This window comes from Trichoderma virens, assembly GCF_000170995.1.
Source record: "Trichoderma virens Gv29-8 chromosome Unknown TRIVIscaffold_1, whole genome shotgun sequence".
NCBI classification, from domain to species: domain Eukaryota; kingdom Fungi; phylum Ascomycota; class Sordariomycetes; order Hypocreales; family Hypocreaceae; genus Trichoderma; species Trichoderma virens.
This window is the reverse complement of record NW_014013748.1, coordinates 1,966,578-1,986,708: the sequence shown is the minus strand read 5'-3', so window position 1 is coordinate 1,986,708 and position 20,131 is coordinate 1,966,578. Positions and strand designations below refer to the sequence as shown.

Here is a 20,131-nt window from a genome sequence, read left to right as displayed (position 1 = left end):
AGGTCCGGAGCCAAGAGGCCCCTGGAGAAATTGACTGGCAAAGCTGTGCCGCCGTCCTTGTCGAATTCACCAACGGTCACATTACTAACCCACCCAACCACCAACAGCTTGCTAAGGAGAAACACTGATACTACTGTACAGTAGCAGCTGCCCCAAAGGTACCTTTGGCTCCATTCACTGTCATTTGCTGCTCTACAAGCAGGCTTCGACGGAGCCTCTGTGTCACTCAGCTACCGCCTTGGCGCCGGATGCCTTCCGACATCCCACCTTCCCTCAGGGTCGGACGGCTCGCGGCGATCAACCTCTCTTGGATGCATGGTATTATATCTATTGCATCACTTGGCTTTGGTTTTCATATTTTTGTCTTTTAGAACGCCCCTGATGGTTCACCTGCGCATGGGCAACGTCTGAGCGTCAGCATGCTTCTTGGTTGCTTCCAGCGTAACCGTGTTCAGCTGACGTGTTGCTGGCCATTTCCTCATCTTGGGCTCTGCTCAGGGTCAAATCCGACACAGGGAGAAAAGGAGGGGAGAAAAAGTTAAGCGATGAATCAAGCTAGCAATCGGTATTTTGGTACAGGCACGGAGTATGATTTCTCTGGAACAGGGCGCCACATCAACGGCAGCAACGGCGAATACAAGTATGGTATCGTACGAGGACTCCCTGCCTGCTGCATTACAAGTGCGCGATTGGAATGTTGGATCAAGATTCGGCCGCAGTCTGGCAATTAGACAGTGGCCCCCATTATTGAATTCTAGAGAGACGCCCCCCAACCCCAAATATTCGCCACCCTTCCGACCCTGCTTTGGCCCTGATTTGTTCGTTTCACTTGACGCCCGCAATAGGCCACAGATCACTGCAGCTCCCTCCTTGGGAGATGGCGGCGATTGCAGCCTGTGCGCGGCAGCCCGCACAGCTTTGCCGTGTGTATGGAGTAGGCAGCACAGGAAAGGCCGAAACAGCGCGTTTGGCGTGATATTGGGCTTTTGCTGGTCCTTGCTCCTTCAACCGTTCTAGGCATTAACAGGGAATGATCTGGCTTGGTTCATTTAGCCTTGGCTGAGCGTCTCTTCGGTTTCCCCCAATGGGGTGTGCCTTTAAAACTTGACTACGGCTGGTGTTCCCGATATAGCCTCTCGATCCTTTGTGTCTCATCCACCACCCTTTTCATGTGTCCCCCTCCAACTACAGGTATACTCGTACAGTCACGACATTTACCTTAAGCGCCAGCCTGGTGACAGACTTTCAGTATTACAGATTACGAGTGTCCACCAGCTAAGCTCACCAGCCAGGTCAACCCCTTTCGCGGACCCAAGAGTCGGAAACCCTCAGCCTACGAACGCCACCATCTCGTGCAACCACAGCTACCTGGACTGGTAGTCAAAACGGCAGCTCGTGTACTGTTATTGTCAGTGGTGGCGTCATAATTTCTCTTCTATCAACGTCCCCTCCGAGTTCGAGGCTGTGGGCTACAAGGCCACTTGCATGCACGACCACTGTGCAAGTGCGAGTACGCACACGTGAGGCACTGGCCATTGGTAACCATCCTTTTCCTTTCCTCCCTCTCAAGACGCACGACGGTGGAGAGGAGGGGATGGGGACGAAAATCGCCCTTGGGTTGGTGACCAGCAGCTTGTTTGCGCATGCAACCTGGTATGATATGCACGGACTAGCGATTTGAGAGATGGGGTTTGCCTCACAAACGATTGCAAGCTGCTCGACGCCGGTCCCACCAAGGCCAGAAAGTCGAGACACAGCAGCTATGATCGTCTGCCCACAATTAATCACCGGCCTTTCAAGGACCCCTCGCTGTCACTGTCACCTTTGCCCTTTTTCTCCCTCTTCTTTGCTGGGCGTCGGATATTGCATTGAAGAGAGTGCGAAGCCTCGCGAGCCAATGGCAAATCATACATGGCTTTTTTTTCATATGCTGACTCCGTTTTCACTCTCCACCTCACGGGCTCTTCCTCTGCTGTACGCACCAAACAGTTTCACCGCTTCTTACCCCCTTCCTACGAGCATCAAAGCAGGCAACCCTCCAGCTTTGATAGGATTGCGAGAACAACACACGGCTTGCTGGTTTGTCTGACAGGCCACCATGTCGATTGTTGCCAAGTACGGCGTGCTCTACATACTCGTACTATGTGCCTGCAAGACGGATACAGCCACTCAAGCACAGCTTTGTTGGTGATATTGTACTCCTACATGTACTTGCTCGTCCAAGTAATCCCTGCGCGTGTGTGTTATTGTCACCTAGTCCTGAAATGGGTGCAGTAGCCAACTCCTGTGGTCTTTGTTTTCGCCTCTCCGCCCGCCCAGGAATGGCTGCTAGCATTGGCGCGACGCTACTCGTACCTCACGGCCGCGCATTTTTAGGTACAGAGCATCTTGGCCGCTTCCCTAGTCAGTGAACAAGCGGCTCCGACCCGCCTGCTTGTTTGTACCTAACACGGAGCGAGGGCTGAGCCGAATGCTAAATTGATGAATCGATCAGGACGCATTGCCTACTAGCCAGTCGTGGACATGTGCGCCGAGCCCCTGAAACCCTTCCCTCTGGACCTTTGTCGTGGCCAGGTGCACGGCGAATCTCAGCCCGTGGCTTACATCCCAGCTTCTATTGCGACAGACCAGGCTGTAGAGCATTCCCGCAACGAAGGTATCACCCGCTCCCACCGAGCTATAATAGCAAGGAACGTCAGCTGCAGTGCCTCAAAGCTCCGTGCTACTACTCGCAAAAACTAGCCAAGGTTTCAGACGCGATGCGTCGAGCCAAATGGGGAGGGCGGCATGGGACACCTCAAAGGAGGCCTTGCCTGGGGTATAACCTACTCAACGACCGAAATGGACTTTTCACGGCTTTCAACGGGACAGTGGACAATCTGCTCAGAGGACTGGCACATGGCGGCTCCCTCCGCACCCCAAGTGCATACCAGTAGAGCAAGGGACCTACTGCTACTATGAGTTTTGACCATGTCCGAATCAGCGGCAAAAATATTAGGCAAAATAGATTCGCAACAGGGCGTTTGGAGAAGGGCACGCTTACGCTTCGCGTCGTCGTTGCTCGTCCACGAGACACGACTCGGCAGACCCATGACCACAGCTCTATGCACATTAATCTCTCAGCCTTCATGTCCTTTTGTGGTTTTGCCCGCTTTCTCTTTCTCTCTCTCTTTTTTTTGTTCTCTTCTTTTGGTGGTTGGGCTTGCGAACCCCTCGCATACAAAGTGGTTGGGGCCTGTCGAAGCCACCTCTTCGGCTCCGTGGCGCAATGCTACATACCTCTGCCCAGGATTTGGAGTAGAAGACCACGTTGGCCTCGGCTGCGAGTTCACGGAGCCCATCTCTGCCCGGTTTCTCGACTTCGACGCTGATTTGCGCGTTTGGAAGCTTATCACGCAGCCTGCGGATGCACTCTAACGTAGTATTGGGTATGCGGCCCTGAGCTAGAATTGTCAGACAAGGATTGTCGAAAGGGTGTCGAAGGATCAAATGCCGTGGCGTTTCTCGCTTGACAGCTCAGTGGCCGCAGCAGCCACGGCCATTCGCGGGCGCAGCTTCACCAAGGCGGCAGGGAGGGTTTTCGGCTCTGAGATGGACTCACTTCAAAGTGCCACCAGGTCTCATCGCTGGCACTGAATCTCCGCACAACGGTCTCGAACTCGTCAACTGTCATTTCCGGTAGGTCATTGTAGTTTATGATGGTACGGCTTCCCGTCTGCTGGCTACGGAAGATGTAACTGCTGGCTGCCTGTGTGTGCGTCTCTCGGTAAAGGCAGTGCTCGAAGCTTACAGATGGCGACTCACCAAATGATGCCTTGATGCGCTGCGTAGCCGGCGATGATTCGCTTGGAAGGGGTGACACCAAATACATGCGAAGGGCATCTTGCGACCCGACAAGTTGCTGGAGCACCTCGAGCGAGTTGGGGCAGTTGCCTCCTCGTCGGATTTCGAGGCTTGAGGCGCGTTGCTTTGCATCTTCTTGTGGGTAATGAGGCACACTGTTGGCGACTGTTAGAAACGTGATGTATGCTGTAGACGATGGGAATTTCCTGTCTTCCCTTAGAATGGTGTCCAAGTAACAGGCTCCGACCAGGATGAGGTGCTTCATTGTGCTGGGCGATGCTTATTCCTTTGTTATACCTCCAGCTCCCACATATGAACAGCCTCGATGGATGTAGTTATCGGCCGGACCTCTATTGGCGTATTGCCTGAGTGTTTCGATGGTTGTTTTTGAGAACGTGAGAGAGTTTGGATGTTGTTGAGGCTCCCCGCTCGACCCCACTTGTTCTATCAGTAAGTCGATAACATTTCTCGTACGTGTAAGTTGGCGTTGACTATTCAGCCGTTACCTGCTCAAAAGGGCTGAACTATCAAGCTTAAGCGGACTGGAGAGATTCATTGGATAGACTGGCGTGCATCTTGGGTTTACAGCATGTTGAACGATTGTATCTTCATACTTGAGGGTAGCGAACTACCTACTAAGTAGTACCCCGGATTGACCACTGAGCTCATTTGGAATGGCATTGATTCATCTACTGGTTTTCGACGATAGTAGTGAAGCGTCTGATATCAGATTCCGGCCACCACAGTTGCGTTCTTTCAGTATATTCAAACCATACAACATGATGATGCTGCGTAAGAAGAAAGCATGGAGGAGAGAAGCTGAGTGCGTCGCTCCTTAGAACCTACCCGGGAGGCTGATTTGACGAGTGTTGTAAGGCAGTGCTGGGCATGTGCTGACTGTGGCAAAGGAGGTATACCGGCTTGATTTTATCTCAATGCAATGAGTCTCTTAGGAAACAGTCTGTCACTTTTTCTTCGGAACGTTGGTCGACGATACTGATGATGATGACCTAAGTTTGGCTGAGAATATCGATGCTCTAATAGCTAGGTGCCTTATCTGTAGAAAATGTCGATAACGACGTCATAAGGCTACAAATGTTGATGCTACTACTTCGCAAGTAGGTACGCTGCGCGGGTTATTAATCCTCGATGCAAAGCAAGCTTCTCATCACACGGCCCTCTTACTCCTGAAATCTCACTCACTCGAGATGATTGGTAGCTATTGCATCTCTGCCATGAGCCCATTATCATGAGAAGGCTTAGTTACTGGCTCTGTCGACGGGAACTCTGTTCCCCACCTCTCGATTTAGCACCATGCCATGTGGCAATCAGTCAAAGCATGCTCCCGTCGATCGTCCGAGATCCTCCAGCTTATTCTGACAATTCCAACATGCGCCTCCTCTCGATTGCCATCCATTCCACTCGATTGGCAGATGATACACAGCTTTAATCGCAATCACCATCTACTCCGGCGCTGTGCAGGTTGGACCGAGATCCAGCAGCTCTTTGTAACACGGCTTTTGATGCACATGGACTGCGGCGCGACCCCGCGATAACCCACTCAGCTATTACATCATGGGCTGGGACTGCGAGGAAGACAAGCAGGACGGGCAGCTAAAGCCGCAAAAGCACATTACGTTTGAAGAGGCGAGCCTGAATGGGAGCGACGAGGACGACGGAGCTGTTGAGGTGAGTTTTGTTGTTGTTTTCTCCTCCTTTGCCTCTCCTGCCAATCGATGGCCGCTGTTTCGTGTAAGTCATGCGTTGACGACAATCAGGTCACCTTCGACTCGGGAAGTCCATACCGGAGGAAGAGCTCGCTCGTCACGTCCGAAGCCCCTGTCCCCACGACAAAACGCACCCAGCCGAGCCGCCGTGCTGAATGCTTTGTCCATCAATTGATCGAGGACCAGCGGCGATCCACAGGAAGCTCGGGTACGAGCTCGCCCAACCGCAACCTTCATCATGCGCATCCGATATATACGCAGCACGATGGAGCTGTTGACATCAGTGGGGAGAAGAGGATGGACAAAGTCATTGATCGGAAGAGCCCCGGCCACGAGCAGAAATGCCGAGTAGTCGTGGACACGGACGGCCTTGACGACGATGACGGCCTCGGGCAGGTTGACCAGAAGGTCTGGACCAAGGAGATGACCAAGACTGATTCCGAGACGGATCTCACTCACCATGACGAAAACCTCCATAGCCGTATGTTGACCAAGAAGCAGCTGAGCGATATGGCGTGGGGGGTCCGCGAACTGAGCAGACGGCTGAGCAGCATGCGCATCCGCTTCCGGGTGAAATCCATCTTTCTCCTGACAAAAATTCATGACTCGGACCTGATTTGCAACACGAGAGCGCTGGCGCAGTGGCTGCTCAGCAAAGAGAGAGATGTCAAGTATGTCGTGTACGTGGAGAAGATTCTCAAGACCAACAAGAGGTTTGACGTCGGGAAATTGGTTGACGACTTGGTCCACGACTATGCCAAAGAGAGCGGCGTGAATGAAGCTAGTGCCCGAGAAGATATCCAGAAACGCCTGCGGTACTGGGACGAAAACATGTGCAGGACACGGCCTCACCAGTTTGACTTTGTCATCACTCTCGGGGGGGACGGCACTGTGCTATACGCGAGCTGGCTTTTCCAGAGGATCGTGCCGCCGGTCCTGAGCTTTGCGCTGGGGAGCCTCGGGTTTCTGACAAAGTTTGACTTTGAAGACTACAAGCCAATCCTCAACTCGGCGTTTTCAAAGGGCGTGACGGTCAGCTTGAGGCTTCGGTTTGAGTGCACTGTCATGCGGAGCGTGCGAAGGAAGACGCCCGAGTCTGAGTCTGAGGAGGATGGCGACGAGACGCACTATAAGCGGGATCTGGTGGAGGAGCTAATTGGCGAGGAGAATGAGGATGAGCGGACTCATCGGCCGGAGGGGACGTTTGAGATTCTGAATGAGCTCGTGGTTGATCGAGGGCCAAACCCAAGTGAGTTGTCTTGTTATTGCCCATCTTTCTTTTCTCTAATGGCAAATTTCTTTTCTAGCCATGTCATTTACGGAAATCTTTGGAGACGACGAGCACTTCACTTCGGTGCTCGCAGATGGCATTTGCGTATCTACACCAACGGGCTCGACGGCTTATAATCTCGCTGCCGGTGGCTCCTTGTGCCACCCCGAAAACCCCGTCATGCTCGTTACATCCATCTGCGCACACACTCTGTCCTTTAGACCAATTATCCTGCCCGACACCATAGTTTTGCGAGTCGGCGTCCCTTACAACGCCAGGACGGCTTCATGGGCCAGCTTTGACGGGCGAGAGCGGGTGGAGCTGAGCCCTGGCGACTATGTGACCGTCAGCGCGAGCAGATATCCATTTGCCTCGGTCCAGACGGAAGGACGCAGGAGCGAGGATTGGATCAATAGCATCAGTGGAAAGCTGGGATGGAACACGAGGCAGAAGCAGAAGGGATTCAAGGAGTGGGATGGTTGAGATGTGACTTATGGGCTCCACGGTGTTTTGACTATAGAGGTTTTTGACATGTCAATCAAATTAAAAGTGTCAAGATATTCTATATATGAAAGTAAATATACCTAGGTATGTAGTTGAAAATAAAAAATAAAAGTTAAAAGGAGAATAAATACCAAGCTCTTCAAAGAATATGTTGACTGCCAATCACGTGTGGCCACACGTGATGCCCTGCCACAGCCGGGCTGACGCATGTCTATTTGTGATGTAGTTGAAGACTTTGTCTTTCTTTCTTCTTCTTTCTAGCTACCTAGATAGTCTCAATTGACTGTATGAAGAGGCTCTTGACATCGCAGAATACAAGTACACGATACAAGTCTGAGACTCAAACAATTGCCCCACCCCCGCAAGTTGGCTGTGGCCATTGTCTTAAAGTCTTGCGACCCCACGCTAGCAACGACCCCTTGTCCAAAGCTCTGCAAGCTGAAGAGAAAATACGCTGTCAACATCTCACTTCCATTGAGTGTGTACTCTGCCCTGTTTGTGTTTGTGGCACGGAGAGCTGATTTTGGCATTGAGTTTGCAGCCTCCAACATCACCAGCATCTTGCAACATCGATTGACTCAGAAAACATCCCAATTCCTCCTATTCGACAGCGGCACCGAGCAAAGCCAATTCGACACCAAACAGATCAACAACAAAAATGGCCGTCCAATCCTCGCTCCCGCCCGACCTCTTCGACCAAACCACAATCATCTCCCTCCTCTCCACCATCGCCATCGTCCTCGTCGCCTACTTCGCCTCGCGCCTCGCCCTCCCCCGCGCCTCCACGACCGGCACCGTCCGCTTCCTCTTCATCTGGCACTTGGCCGATGCGCTCTGCCACTTCATCCTCGAGGGCAGCTTCCTGTACCACTGCTTCTTCTCGTCCATCTCCCCGGCCGAGGCGGACGGTCGCCTGGCAGATCTGGTGCCCACGCCGTATAACTTCCTGGGTCGTGAGGATGGTCGCATTTATGGCCCGCAGAGCGGGGGGAACAACCCATTTGCGCAGCTGTGGATGGTGTATGCGAGGGCGGATAGAAGGTGGGCGGGAGCTGACTTGGTACGTATTTCTTTTTTTTGGGGAATCATGAACTGATGTATAGCTAACCGTGGGAATTGAATTGTTATAGGGCGTCATTAGTCTTGAGCTTTTGACAGTCTTCTTCGATGGCCCCCTAGCTGTGTACATCTGCTACCTGCTTGCCAAGAGAAACCCCAAGGCTAGCATCTGGATGATTGTCTTGGCGACTTGCGAGCTCTACGGAGGTATGTAAAACGGATAGTAAGAAACAATGCATTGAGATGATGGCTAATGGATAATAGGCTTCATGACTTTCTGCCCTGAGTGGCTCACCGGCAACATCAACCTCGACGGCAGCAACTTCATGTACCTGTGGGTGTACTTGGTGTTCTTCAACATGCTATGGGTCTTTATCCCTCTGTTTACGGTTGCATACTCGATTAGCGACATTTCCAATGCTTTTGCTGTTCGACAGGCTGCGACGCAGGCTAGGAAGAAGCTTTGAGTGGCGAGTAGACTCTGGATTTAGGAGCATCAAAAGAGAAGAGTGCTTTATTTTTCAATGAGTTGGGACACTGCATGTGTCTTGATCTGGCAATAATAATCATATGTATTCATCATTCAAGAGAGCGGAGCCACACTTTGGCGCCTGATATACGATAGTGACATTACTGCGGCATCAACAGAATGGGATATTTTTAGGTGGCATTATATATCAATTCAGCACCCAGAGGCAGTACTGGAACATTGCAAAACAGGAATATTTTCAAGGTAGCAGGATGAAAGTTGTATTATTGAGTTATAATAATAGGGTATCGCTATCCTCGTCTCTCAAAGACGGACAGATGCAGAAGTTGTGTCACATCCTTCGTTGTTGCAACCACCTTCACAGTTTAGATAGCCTGCTTGTGGGCCTCGCCCTTGGCGTCGTGCTTGGACTCGCTCATCTTGTCGCTCACGGCATCCTTGGCAGCCGAGGCTCTGTAAACATTGTTAGTGTTTGATCGTATAAAGGTCGCGCGGAGTCTGTGAGGATCTTACCGAGTGCCAATTCCGGCATCGCTGTCCTTGGCGACCTGCTTGTTTGTCTCCTTGGAGGCACCAGAGGTGGCCTGCTGAACCTTCTCACCGACGTAGTTGGCGCCCTGCTTGATGGAATCCATTGTGATTGATTGGTTGGTTGTTTGTGAAAGCTAAGAACTGTATGCTGTGATGTAGATCTGAGATTGTATTGAGATGTTGTGATGAGGAATACAAAAGAGAGATGAAGGGGGGATGAAAGAGTTTATATAGACCGATGAAGGGGGGGAGGGAAGCGGCATCTCACAACCTTGATTACCTCCGAGAATAGCTCAAGGCCATGGCATTCACTTCTTGTCCATCATGTGAAGCAGGAACATGGCGTCATCGAACGCATCATCATCGCCAAAAGCTTGTGAATGTACTCCATACAAGCAGGCAGGATCCATGTGTTGTAGAACCCACTGCAACAGTGCTGATTCAAACACCGATTGACTTTAGATCTGGGGTGCTTGTTGCCTATGATGCATGTACCTTTCCCACCATGAATCTTTAAGCGCAGATACCCGCTTTGAAACACAACGAGGCCGGCCTCATACGCAATTTTGCTGTGAATCAGGCAGTTGGACGGCTTTCTTCAATGGATGACATCATGGCTCTGAGGGGCGCAACGTCACTACTACAGAATGCTATGTGAAATGTGGATTAGATACCTGAGGCCATCCGTGAAAGATCCCGCCGAGCAAGGAGAGTTCCGTGTCCATCAATCGGCCGTTTGCAAGCTTATTACCAACTGAGTCTCCATTCTTACAAGCTGCATCTAGAATATGTGGGATTATGATGTGGCTGGTACCGGCTTGCGGCCTCGGCCAACAGTGATCTGATTTGCTGTCAGTGGCGACGCCACGTGTGGCGGCTAGACTGCGGGAACCGTCGGGAGTGGGGCCGCCGGAGTGAATGACGCATCCATGGCATAATGATTTCGATGAGCTTCCCTTTTGCGAGATGCAGCGTCCGCCGTTGTCCAGCCGTTGGCCTGCTGATGTGCACATCGAGATCTCGCAAGGACCCAGCCGGAAGATTCCCTCCGGCACGGACTAGCAGACGGCTATCGACTGCACGTCTAAAGCTTGTTCACGCTGGACGGGATGGTGTTACGAACGAGTTACGAGTCAATCTTGGCATTCTATCTATTTGCCGTTGATGTCTTTGCATGTGCTCTGGGGCGTGACAAGTTGCTACATAATTCATCAGGCGGGGCTTACCGAATCATGACGCTATGGAGCCCTGTCTCTGAAAGCAACAGTGTGTAATGCCTGGATGCCTTGACGGAAAGAACAAGTTGTCTGCTTCGAGCTGTGGATTCTCATCTGCGGCCGGATCTTGCATTGTTTGACATCCATTGAGTACTCTCTACGTACAACGTCAAAGCCGACGAAAGCTCCCTCAATGCAGACCAAGACTTGATGTACCGCCGGCTCGACGTGGACTACGCGGAAAACCTCGTGTCTTGCAGGGTCCGAAATGGACAGACGAAATCATACCTGTGGGCACGACCCAACACGTGTATCTTCTCGCAGGCGTGTGAGCCATCAAGTGTAGCTTTTGGTGTTGAGCAAGATGGCAGAATCTGGCCTGTTGACTGCCGCCTTTCTGAGGCAAGGCAGCTGGATATTGATTAGTTGATCACAGCTTCTCATCGTTACAACCAACACGCCCAAGGCACATGATTGCTTCCGGCTGGGCCGGCCATGAGGAATCAAGCAAAGCATACCATGTGGGAAGGCTTGGATGAGAAGGTTTTGAAGAAGAAGGATAAAAAGTCTGTTGGCGGCTGGACGGGATTTGACAGCTCAGTCCACCGAACCAACAGACAAGACGCCATCGATTTATTACGGGGTTATCGTTTTGTCCGAGTGGGCTGTTTGTTGAGTGAGAACTAAGCTCCGGAGACTTATCGCAGATGTCAACTATCGAAACTGCCGTCGAGTTATCCAAGGCCATCGTCACATCCAGGGTTTGCGGGCAGAAATGTACATCTACCGCAAACAGCATCATGTGAGACGCCACAGATGGGAATTCGGGGGATCAAGCGTCGCGATATTGATATTGGAGACAGGGCCACGCTTGATATGGCCCACCTTGACTCGCTGAAGCTGGGCTTACAGAGAGAGGTTCTCTGGATGATGTTTTAGCTCGTCAACACACCCGTGCTTATCGCATCAGCATGACCACCAAGATCCACTCGAGCTCGCAACCCGATGGGATGCCGCGTTGTCTCCTCGAAACAGCCACGAGTCTGGCTGCTCTACCCCGTACGATAGATCATATTTCACACTCGTGCTGGAGTCATAGCCAAAGGGCACTCCGTTCAAGATGTGATGCCTCTGAAAAAGACCCGCAAGCCAGATTCACACCAGGGGTGCTTCGCGGATAGCCTAAGCCTGGTTCGGGCATAGCGCCTCTTTACCTATTACCGCATCCGTCTGTAAACAGACACCTTCTCAGCTACGTGCATTAGTGCTAAGCTTCAACTCTGACCTCTAGCAAGGTTCCTGAGTTTCGAAACTCGAATCTGTTGCAAGTCTGCTTCAAACCCCGCCGCCACCGCCCTGATGGGATTCGGACAGCTTGTTGCCGGGACTTGAACAAAATGAATCATCATCATCACCACACGGCTAATGAGGCTGTGATTGTTGGAAGACCACGCACACAGCCACGATAGGAAATACCGGAGGGCTTTGACGCAGCACTCTATCCCGGCTATTCCCCTAGGGTTATCTGGCTTGTAACAAACAAAGGACGCTGTAGAAACCGGATACCGAATGAACGAATGGTAGCAAATGATGAATAATCTGTGTCTGGTTATCTTCAGAACCCAACCGGGCTCCCTCTCTGGCTTCTATTCTTAGTCGTCCTCATGTAGAGGAGGGGAAGAGGGAGCCTGGTGAATGAACCAGGGCATTGGCTATCTCTACAAGTAGCTTCATCGCCATCAGCCCCTGGCCAAGACGATGGTGTCAACCCTAACCACTGGTGCCGATTGAAACGTAAACCCATGTCCCGCTAGAGATGGAGCTTGTGTTCCTCTCCAGCGTCCTTGTCCGGATCTCCATATCCCGGAATTCCCTGTCCACGCCTGCGTTTTTCGCCCCACGCTATCCAGCCTTCTTCTCTCCGTTCGTCTCATCTGATTCTCACGTATCCCTTTGCCTTCTCTACTCGCTCTGGTAGCAGTATTTGGCGTTAGTCTGGAGTAAACAGTGGTTCTCCTCATTCCCTTCTTTTTCTTTCCTTTTGTCTTCCTTTTGACTTTTGTTCCATTTCTATTCGTAGTCGTCTGGACGACTGACACGGTTGGTGTTTTGCATTCGGTTCACTTGGACAGTTGGACGTTTGCAGGCATGCAGGCATGCTGCATTTACTACACTAAACATTTCAAACTGCTTGCTTCTTTCATTCGTTTCTTTGCTTCCGCAGGACGATAGCAAAATATTCACAATTATTTTCACTTTTTCTGTCATATTTTCTTTCCCTTCTTTCCCTACGACTATTTACCACCAGCAGCACGACGACTTATACGTAATACGACGATTATTTACGATATTGAGGGTGCCGATGGCAATCTGAGGCGTGGCTCGTCGAGGCTTCGACGCCGGTACTGGACCCGGCGAAAGCTTTCGTCACGAAAGGGCAAGAAGGAAGCCATAAAGCAATCAAGTCAAAATGGAGAACTGGAACATGCTATCAGAGCAACGAGAGAGGATGGTTTGGGCCAGGCAAATGGCCAATGATGTGGGAGGATTTCAGTTCATGGACAATTCGACGTCCGCGATCATCAACGACCTCAAGTTCGACGTTGCTAAGCAGGTCCGATCTATGATTATCATTCTGGCTGGGTTTAATATCGGTATGGCTGTGGTGCTGGCATTCATCATCTTTCGGAATTGTTACAAGGGAGCAAGGAGGAGCGACCCGGCATTCGGTTTTCGGTATTTTCTTCCCAACACTCGCAAGGACGAAGCGCCTGGCTAACATTGACCTAGTTCATGCGTCTGTAAATTTATAGAAACATCAGAAATATTCCCCTTTGTCTTATCTATCGGCATAGCAATACAGGGTATTGTATTTGTGGTTAGCCAGACCAAGGGCCTGGAGGGGCTCCTGATTCTCGGATGCACGTCGATTTCTCAGGCCATGTTCCCAGGTAAGATTCTATCGCTACCAAACTCTCAAGAGCTGCTAATAATCGTTAATAGCCTTATTCGTTGTCCCATATATACAACTTGTCTTTGGGATCGAGACAACCGTGCAAGCACTGAGGCGACGACCTTTTGAACGGCGATCCAGATGGGTCATATTCGCCTGTCTCATCGTTGTCATCGCTGGTACCGTGGGGATGTATGTGGTAACGCGCTTTATCAGGCCTCCAGACCTGTGTTATGCTTCTCTTTTCTGGTTCGTCCAGACTTGGAGGCTCGAGTCATTCATCCTGTTAACGACAATCTCTTGTATCTTGATTATCGGAACCATAATCGTATTTATTCGACTGCATCGAGACCCATCAATTGGTATTATTGAAAGGACGGCCGCCTCCAGGATGGTTTACTACATGACTCTTGGCGCTGTAATAAATGTACGTTGTCTCGAAAGTGTATTCCCATCTTTTTACATGTAACTAACATGCAAATTAGGGATTGATGGCTCCCTTTTTCTTCAGCATCTCATCTCAAAATCCACTCGCGTTAACAGACATACAACTAGACCTAAATATGGTAGCCTCTGTGGCAAGCAATGTGTCGGGGATCATATTTGGCGTCCTATACCTCTTCCTTCGCTCCAGAAAGATGCAGAAGATAGGTCCGCTTGGACATGTTGAGCTTAATGGCCCACGAAAAGAAAAATCCATAGAATCATGGCCTGGGACGGATATTTTCAACACGCAGATTGAGCAACCAGTGTCGCCGGCGAGAATATTTGAATCTCGCGCAAGTACGAGAATGTCGGAGGCCATTTCACCGACGGCGGAAATCACAAACGGAAAGGGTCGCAGTCTTGAGGCCATCCATACCGCAAATGCATCCAGGGGAGTCGCTGCTGACGACTCCGAATTGATGAATGTGGCTCCGTCGCCAGTTGTAACTCGAGCTCGAAAAGACTCGTACAGTCTGTTTCCGAGTCAACGAGAAGCGTTTGAAACGAAACCCAAGGGTGCCGGCATCCTCCTCCCCTCCACGACATATTCGCCAACGGGAGGCAACGGACACACGGCGCTCGGCGGCGCCATGTTTGAAGATTTGCTGCCACCACCTTCGATCCGCATATCGGGTGCCCCCAGACACAACCGAGACTCTTCGCTGGTGTCTTCTGCGACAGTCCAGATTGGACTGAGAGTATCCAATTTCAGCGACGTGACGCACTTGGAAGCTCCCTTCTTCCTCTCCCCTGAGAGGCCCTTTTCGCCTACTCGTCCGGATTCATCTTTAGCTGCTAGGCCCGCGTACACACACACTTCCCGCGACATTGGTGTAGCTGTTAGTGACGACCACAGGAATTCGACTCGCTCGCCGATTAGAGCAACCGTTGAGATGAGACAGAGTGGGAAGCCCATCACTCTTAGTCCTACAGTATATAGTCCAAACAATACTCTTAGTCCTACGGTATACAGTCCAGACAATACTCTTAGTCCTACGGTATACAGTCCAGACAAGGCTGTATATCCGCGGGCAAAGGCAAACCGCAAGAGCATTGATTCCATCCCTTCATCTATAGGCACTCCCACCGCCAACGCGAGTTACTCCGTTGGCACAGCGGAATGGATTTAGATGACTGGTGTTTTTATGAACTGCCTTGGTTCTTGCATTGCGACTCTTGGGGTTGACCCCTGAGTTTACGGCTGCAGCGTCTAAACGCCAGACGCCGTGTCGAAGCCCTGTATACCGATCCCTTAGATACCCTCTTCCCGACAAAACTTCTTTCTTCGTTCTCCTTTTCTACTTTATGGCCCCTCTGTGAGGGGCCCTCTCCTTGGTTGTTAGGGAAAAAATGTGATGGATGCAAGCGGGCGGTGTATTTTTATTCCTTGTCCTTTTTTTTTTCTTTGCTTTCTCTCTCTTCTTCTTCACACCTATTTTTGGGCTCTTCTTTTCTTCTCCTTCTTTTTCCTTACTCACTTATGGGAAACCCCTTTAGGTTTTAGGTGATGGATGTGTGCCTCATGGTATATACTGCTGGAGCAGTCGGTCAAATGAGGATTGCGATGTATGGATGGGCTATGTATGAGAACATGATAGAAGACGTCAAATCTAGACACTACATGACATGTTTTTTTGATAGCCACGTTTGCTCGCAGCAACTACAGTGGGGGTGACATTGCTATTATAATTCTGCGCATGTGCGTGCATGTCTCGTCTAGTTTGTCTTTGTCTTTGTCTTTGTCTTCTTCTTCTCTTCCCACTTTTCCCATCCTGCCTGACACATGTCTTCTTCCACTACCAAATCGCGTATTCTTAGCATCCTTGCAGGTGGCAGCTCAATGCCCCAAGCCAACCATCCCGTCCTCCTAAGAATCTCCGTCCCCACAAACCAAACCAGCGCAAAGATGAGCCCAGCAGCCGCACCTGCAGCCACCTGTGTCGTTGTATGATAGTTCAAGTAAATCCTGCTCCACGCCGTCGCCGCCGCCACGAGTGCTCCGGCAAGACTAACAGCCAACCTCTCGACCAGAGTCCAGGGCCGGCCGCCCTCCCATATCTTGAGCCTCGCCGCCGATTTCCCTTGCGCCAGTGGCTTGTGCCGCACTAGCAGGAACAGGGCGAGCGAGAGGCTCCAGAAGGCAACGAATTGGGCGTGCGAGCTGGGCATGCCGTAGCCCTTGCCGTGGATGCGGCGCGGGCGTTCCTCCTTGATGATGCGCTTGAGGATGAAGTTGACGGCCTCGCAGGCGAGCTGGCCGGCAAAGGCGAGACATATTTCGGCTTCGCGGGTGGAAAATATGAGGGTGGCGTAGACGACGCAGAGGGCTTGGGGGAGGAGGGCTAGGTAGGCGCACACGAGGGAGACATAGTCGTCCGGGTCCTGGGAGAGAAAGATGGTTAGTTGGTGTATTAGGTTGAGGAAAGTTGGACGACTGAGAGAAGCTTACATAGTAGACGTGCGTGACAGAGAGAGACGCAAGCGTGGGAGTATAATCCTCACTCATGGCTGCGGTTGATGGTGGATAGAGAGAAGGGAGATGCGATTAGATGAGAGGGCGAAAGATGGGATCCAGCAGCTGTTTCAAACGGGACTGCGCATGATAGTGGATAAGGAAAGAAGAAGTCGTGAGACGGCAATCGGGATCAGGCTCAGTCACCGGTTTGACGGCATTCCCATCATGCACCGCGCAAAAAAAGCAATCGCTCCAGCCAAAGAGATCGAGCAAGACAAAAAAGTGATGATGCAAGGACACCTCGAGATGCATGTGACGGCATCTGGGGGCTGAACCCCCCAAAACAGAAAACGTGGCTTGATTCTTGACTCTGGGCCAAAAGTGTGGCGCAGTTCCGAAATTGCCTGCCGCAAAATTAGCCACGGCCAGTGACGCACAGGAAGGAAAGCGAAGCAGCTCCTGCCTGCTGCTAAGTGTCGACTTAGTGGCGTCTGCGAATTAATTTGTGCTTCTTTCTAAGCATTTCTACCGTCTCACCTGCAAAGACTCGACACTTGGTCATGACTCAACGACGATAATAAATACATGTAGCTTTACTTGTCGACATTTTCTTTTCTCTTTCTCCTTCTTCTTGGATATCTTCTCCCTACTGCCTGTTTGTCAGTCTGCCTAAGCAAGACACTTCACTAAACAATACCTACCTAGTGTGCGTTAGTATGGCGAGTGCCTTTGATATGATTGGATTAGCAATTATCGCCGATTAAGGCAGAGCCTCTCGTTTACTCACGCTTTGCCACAGGTTCCTACACTTCAACTAGCTCTCGCCAAGGTCGATAGGCTTTTGTCACCGCCATCTCATCTGTTGTAAGCGGACATGCTTCGGCTGTGCAGATAGCATGGATCATTCAGTAGCCGATGACGATGACGCTCGCACCACCGAGCTGGAAACGCTCGAGGCCATTTATCCCGAGCTTCGTCGCCCAGATGGCTGTGGATTCGCCTTTGAACTCGAGCTGCCCGTGGAACCGGCTGCTCCCGTAACCGTGACGTTTCCTGCCGCTGCTCCGTCTGACCAGGCTCTCAACGGCTCGGCGTCTGATGCGCCGGCTTTGGTAGACTCTTTGCAAGTCTCTCACCTACCTCCTCTTACCATGCACATCACGCTTCCGGATGGCTATCCCGCAGAATGCGCGCCCCTGGTCAAGATCTCAACCACTCCTCAATGGCTCTCGGCCGAGATGCTTGCTCGGCTTGCGGGAGAAGCACCTCAACTGTGGGAAGAGATGGGACGGGACCTGGTGGCCTACACTTATATCGATCACATTCAGCGGGCTGCTGACGACGTATTTGGAGCCATCACTGCCGAGGGGACTCTCCAGGTCGACCCTGAGCATAAGCTCGCTGTGCTGGACTACGATATCAAAGCCAAGAAGGCGGCGTTTGATAAAGAGACGTTCAACTGTGGTATCTGCTTAGGTATGTATGAGCCAGCAGCTGATACCCCAACTCGTGTCCTCATACTAATTGGATACGATGCTTCACAGATCCTAAGAAAGGATCAAAGTGCCACAAGATGCTTGACTGCACTCACATTTTCTGCTTGCAATGTCTCCAGGACTTCTACAATGACGCCATCAAAGAAGGCAATTTGTCGACTGTTCGCTGTCTGGCGCCCAACTGTGCCAAAGACCGTTCCACCGCCGCAAACGCTGCGGGAGAAAAGGGACGCAAGCCAAAGACCTTCATCAGTCCCAGCGAGCTGCTGCAGATTGGCCTTTCTGAGGATATGGTGAAGCGTTATGTTGATCTCAAGTATAAAACGGAGCTCGAATCTGATAAAAACACCATCTACTGCCCTCGACAGTGGTGCAACGGAGCTGCACGCTCCAAAAAGCACAAGAAACCTTCAGGACTCGAATTTGAAGAAACTTCAGATGCCGAGTCTGATCAAGATGAAAAGAGTGAAGCCAACGGAAAGGGCAAGAAAGCGGCAGACAAATTCAACCGCGGCGACCTCTTGTCTGTCTGTGAGGATTGTGGATTTGCCTTTTGCAGTAGATGCTTTCAGTCATGGCATGGAGAATTCTTCCAATGCGCGCCCAGGCGCCAGGACGGCGAGCTTACCGAGGACGAGAAGGCTTCTCTCGAGTATCTCAAGCTGCATACGAGTCCCTGCCCAACCTGCAACGCTCCGGCACAAAAGACTCACGGCTGTAACCATATGATTTGCTCGCGATGCGACACACACTTTTGTTACCTATGCTCCTGTTGGCTGGATCCAGGGAATCCATATCGACATTACAACCAACAAGAAGATGGCAAGGTTACATCATGCTATATGCGCCTGTGGGAGCTGGAAGGTGGAGATGGGGATGACGTCGGCATTGGATTTGTTGGCGGACGAGGTGCTGCGGTAAACAATGATGCTAATGAAGCTGTGCCTGAAGATCAAGAGGCTCTGGACTTGATTGGCGTCGCTGTCGAAGAGGTGGATGACGAAATCGACGAAAATGCCAATGCTAATGCCAATGTGCCGGTGCAGCTTGATGAGCACGGCCAGAGAGTTGCAGTGGCTCGCGAGGCTCCCCTTGTTCTACGACTGATGGACAATCCAGTCAATAACGCCAACAATAACAATAACAATATCAATATCAATATCAATATCAATCAGGGGCGTGGGGGGCATCAGGGTGCAAACAACCAACCAGCCAGAGCTCGCGGTGGAGGAGCAGGACGAGGACGTGGTGCGGCACATGGTCCGAACCCTCGTGGAGGCCAAGCTGCCAACAATAATGCTAGAGGTCATCCTGCTAACCGTGCAAGGGGTGCCAGAGGTGATGCTCGTCGAGGTCAGGACGGCGGACGAGGAGCGCGAGGAAGAGGAGGTGGAGCGGCAGGCCGAGGTGGTGCTGCAGGACAAAACCCAGACCCCAATAACAACAACAATAACAATCCGGAGGTGCTGAATGCTGATCAGGAGGCGTGGGTCCGACACTTTGTTCAGATGGCACTCATTGATGCTGAAGATGAGGTTGACGGTGACGATTCAGACCTAGATGAAAACATTTGGCGTTTTCGGTGACACTCATGGCAAGGGCACTTTGCTCTCAAAGGCCTACGAATCCATATCAGCCAAGGCCAAAAATCTTGCATCGACTAATACCCTTTCAGGTCTACCTATCCCTACGCCTGATGGGTGATTTCGACGTGTTGCTGTCTTTTCTTTTACTCTACGCAAACCATTCAGCCAGCACAAGTGTGTATGTGTGTGTATGAAGGAACCTCTTGTCAGTCTGCCTCACGCAGTCCTGTGCGTTCTGCAGCATGTCGAGATGACGGATATTATTTGGCCGAGGTGCAACGGAGCATTTGGTCGGTTAGCGATGAAGAATCTACGCGTCTACGAAATTACATCTGTGTCAGTTAATAGTTGAATAGAACGTTACATAGATCGATCTGTTCGTGTTTGGCCATGGTCTGAGCATCCCGGAGCTCGGAGCCCATAATAAAATAAACGGCCTGGCTAGTGTCGTCTAGCGAGACCGAGGAAATGCCATTGCTTCTTGATTTGAAGATGAGCAAAGACGCCTCGGCGT

At 51.3% G+C, this 20,131-nt stretch overlaps 7 protein-coding genes across 7 annotated transcripts; 4 read left to right on the top strand and 3 right to left on the bottom strand.

The window, feature by feature from the left end:
* Positions 1 to 2,520: 2,520 nt before the first annotated feature.
* On the bottom strand, positions 2,521 to 3,916 carry TRIVIDRAFT_129732 (uncharacterized protein; the record flags this gene model as incomplete). Its single annotated transcript, XM_014106087.1, has 5 exons — positions 2,521 to 2,677; positions 2,830 to 2,946; positions 3,044 to 3,102; positions 3,280 to 3,438; positions 3,602 to 3,916. Coding segments are annotated over 5 exons (807 nt in total), but the record flags the coding sequence as incomplete, so codon positions are not given.
* A 1,502-nt stretch (positions 3,917 to 5,418) lies between these two features.
* Positions 5,419 to 7,323, top strand: TRIVIDRAFT_63119 (uncharacterized protein; the record flags this gene model as incomplete). Its single annotated transcript, XM_014106086.1, has 3 exons — positions 5,419 to 5,532; positions 5,622 to 6,819; positions 6,878 to 7,323. 3 exons carry the CDS (start codon positions 5,419 to 5,421, stop codon positions 7,321 to 7,323), a joined length of 1,758 nt encoding a protein of 585 aa, XP_013961561.1.
* A 691-nt stretch (positions 7,324 to 8,014) lies between these two features.
* TRIVIDRAFT_120088 (uncharacterized protein) lies at positions 8,015 to 8,840 on the top strand (the record flags this gene model as incomplete). Its single annotated transcript, XM_014106085.1, has 3 exons — positions 8,015 to 8,404; positions 8,475 to 8,610; positions 8,668 to 8,840. Coding segments are annotated over 3 exons (699 nt in total), but the record flags the coding sequence as incomplete, so codon positions are not given.
* Positions 8,841 to 9,136: 296 nt separating this feature from the next.
* Positions 9,137 to 9,607, bottom strand: TRIVIDRAFT_229103 (uncharacterized protein; the record flags this gene model as incomplete). Its single annotated transcript, XM_014106084.1, has 2 exons — positions 9,137 to 9,346; positions 9,407 to 9,607. 2 exons carry the CDS (start codon positions 9,526 to 9,528, stop codon positions 9,259 to 9,261), a joined length of 210 nt encoding a protein of 69 aa, XP_013961559.1.
* Positions 9,608 to 13,177: 3,570 nt separating this feature from the next.
* TRIVIDRAFT_124541 (uncharacterized protein) lies at positions 13,178 to 14,817 on the top strand (the record flags this gene model as incomplete). The annotated part of the gene is made up of 4 exons (XM_014106083.1): positions 13,178 to 13,377; positions 13,432 to 13,592; positions 13,645 to 14,021; positions 14,080 to 14,817. Coding segments are annotated over 4 exons (1,476 nt in total), but the record flags the coding sequence as incomplete, so codon positions are not given.
* Positions 14,818 to 15,826: 1,009 nt separating this feature from the next.
* TRIVIDRAFT_25816 (uncharacterized protein) lies at positions 15,827 to 16,586 on the bottom strand (the record flags this gene model as incomplete). The annotated part of the gene is made up of 2 exons (XM_014105479.1): positions 15,827 to 16,462; positions 16,530 to 16,586. Coding segments are annotated over 2 exons (693 nt in total), but the record flags the coding sequence as incomplete, so codon positions are not given.
* An 863-nt stretch (positions 16,587 to 17,449) lies between these two features.
* Positions 17,450 to 19,617, top strand: TRIVIDRAFT_114336 (uncharacterized protein; the record flags this gene model as incomplete). Its single annotated transcript, XM_014106082.2, has 3 exons — positions 17,450 to 18,011; positions 18,080 to 19,360; positions 19,463 to 19,617. Coding segments are annotated over 3 exons (1,998 nt in total), but the record flags the coding sequence as incomplete, so codon positions are not given.
* Between the last annotated feature and the right edge of the window lie 514 nt (positions 19,618 to 20,131).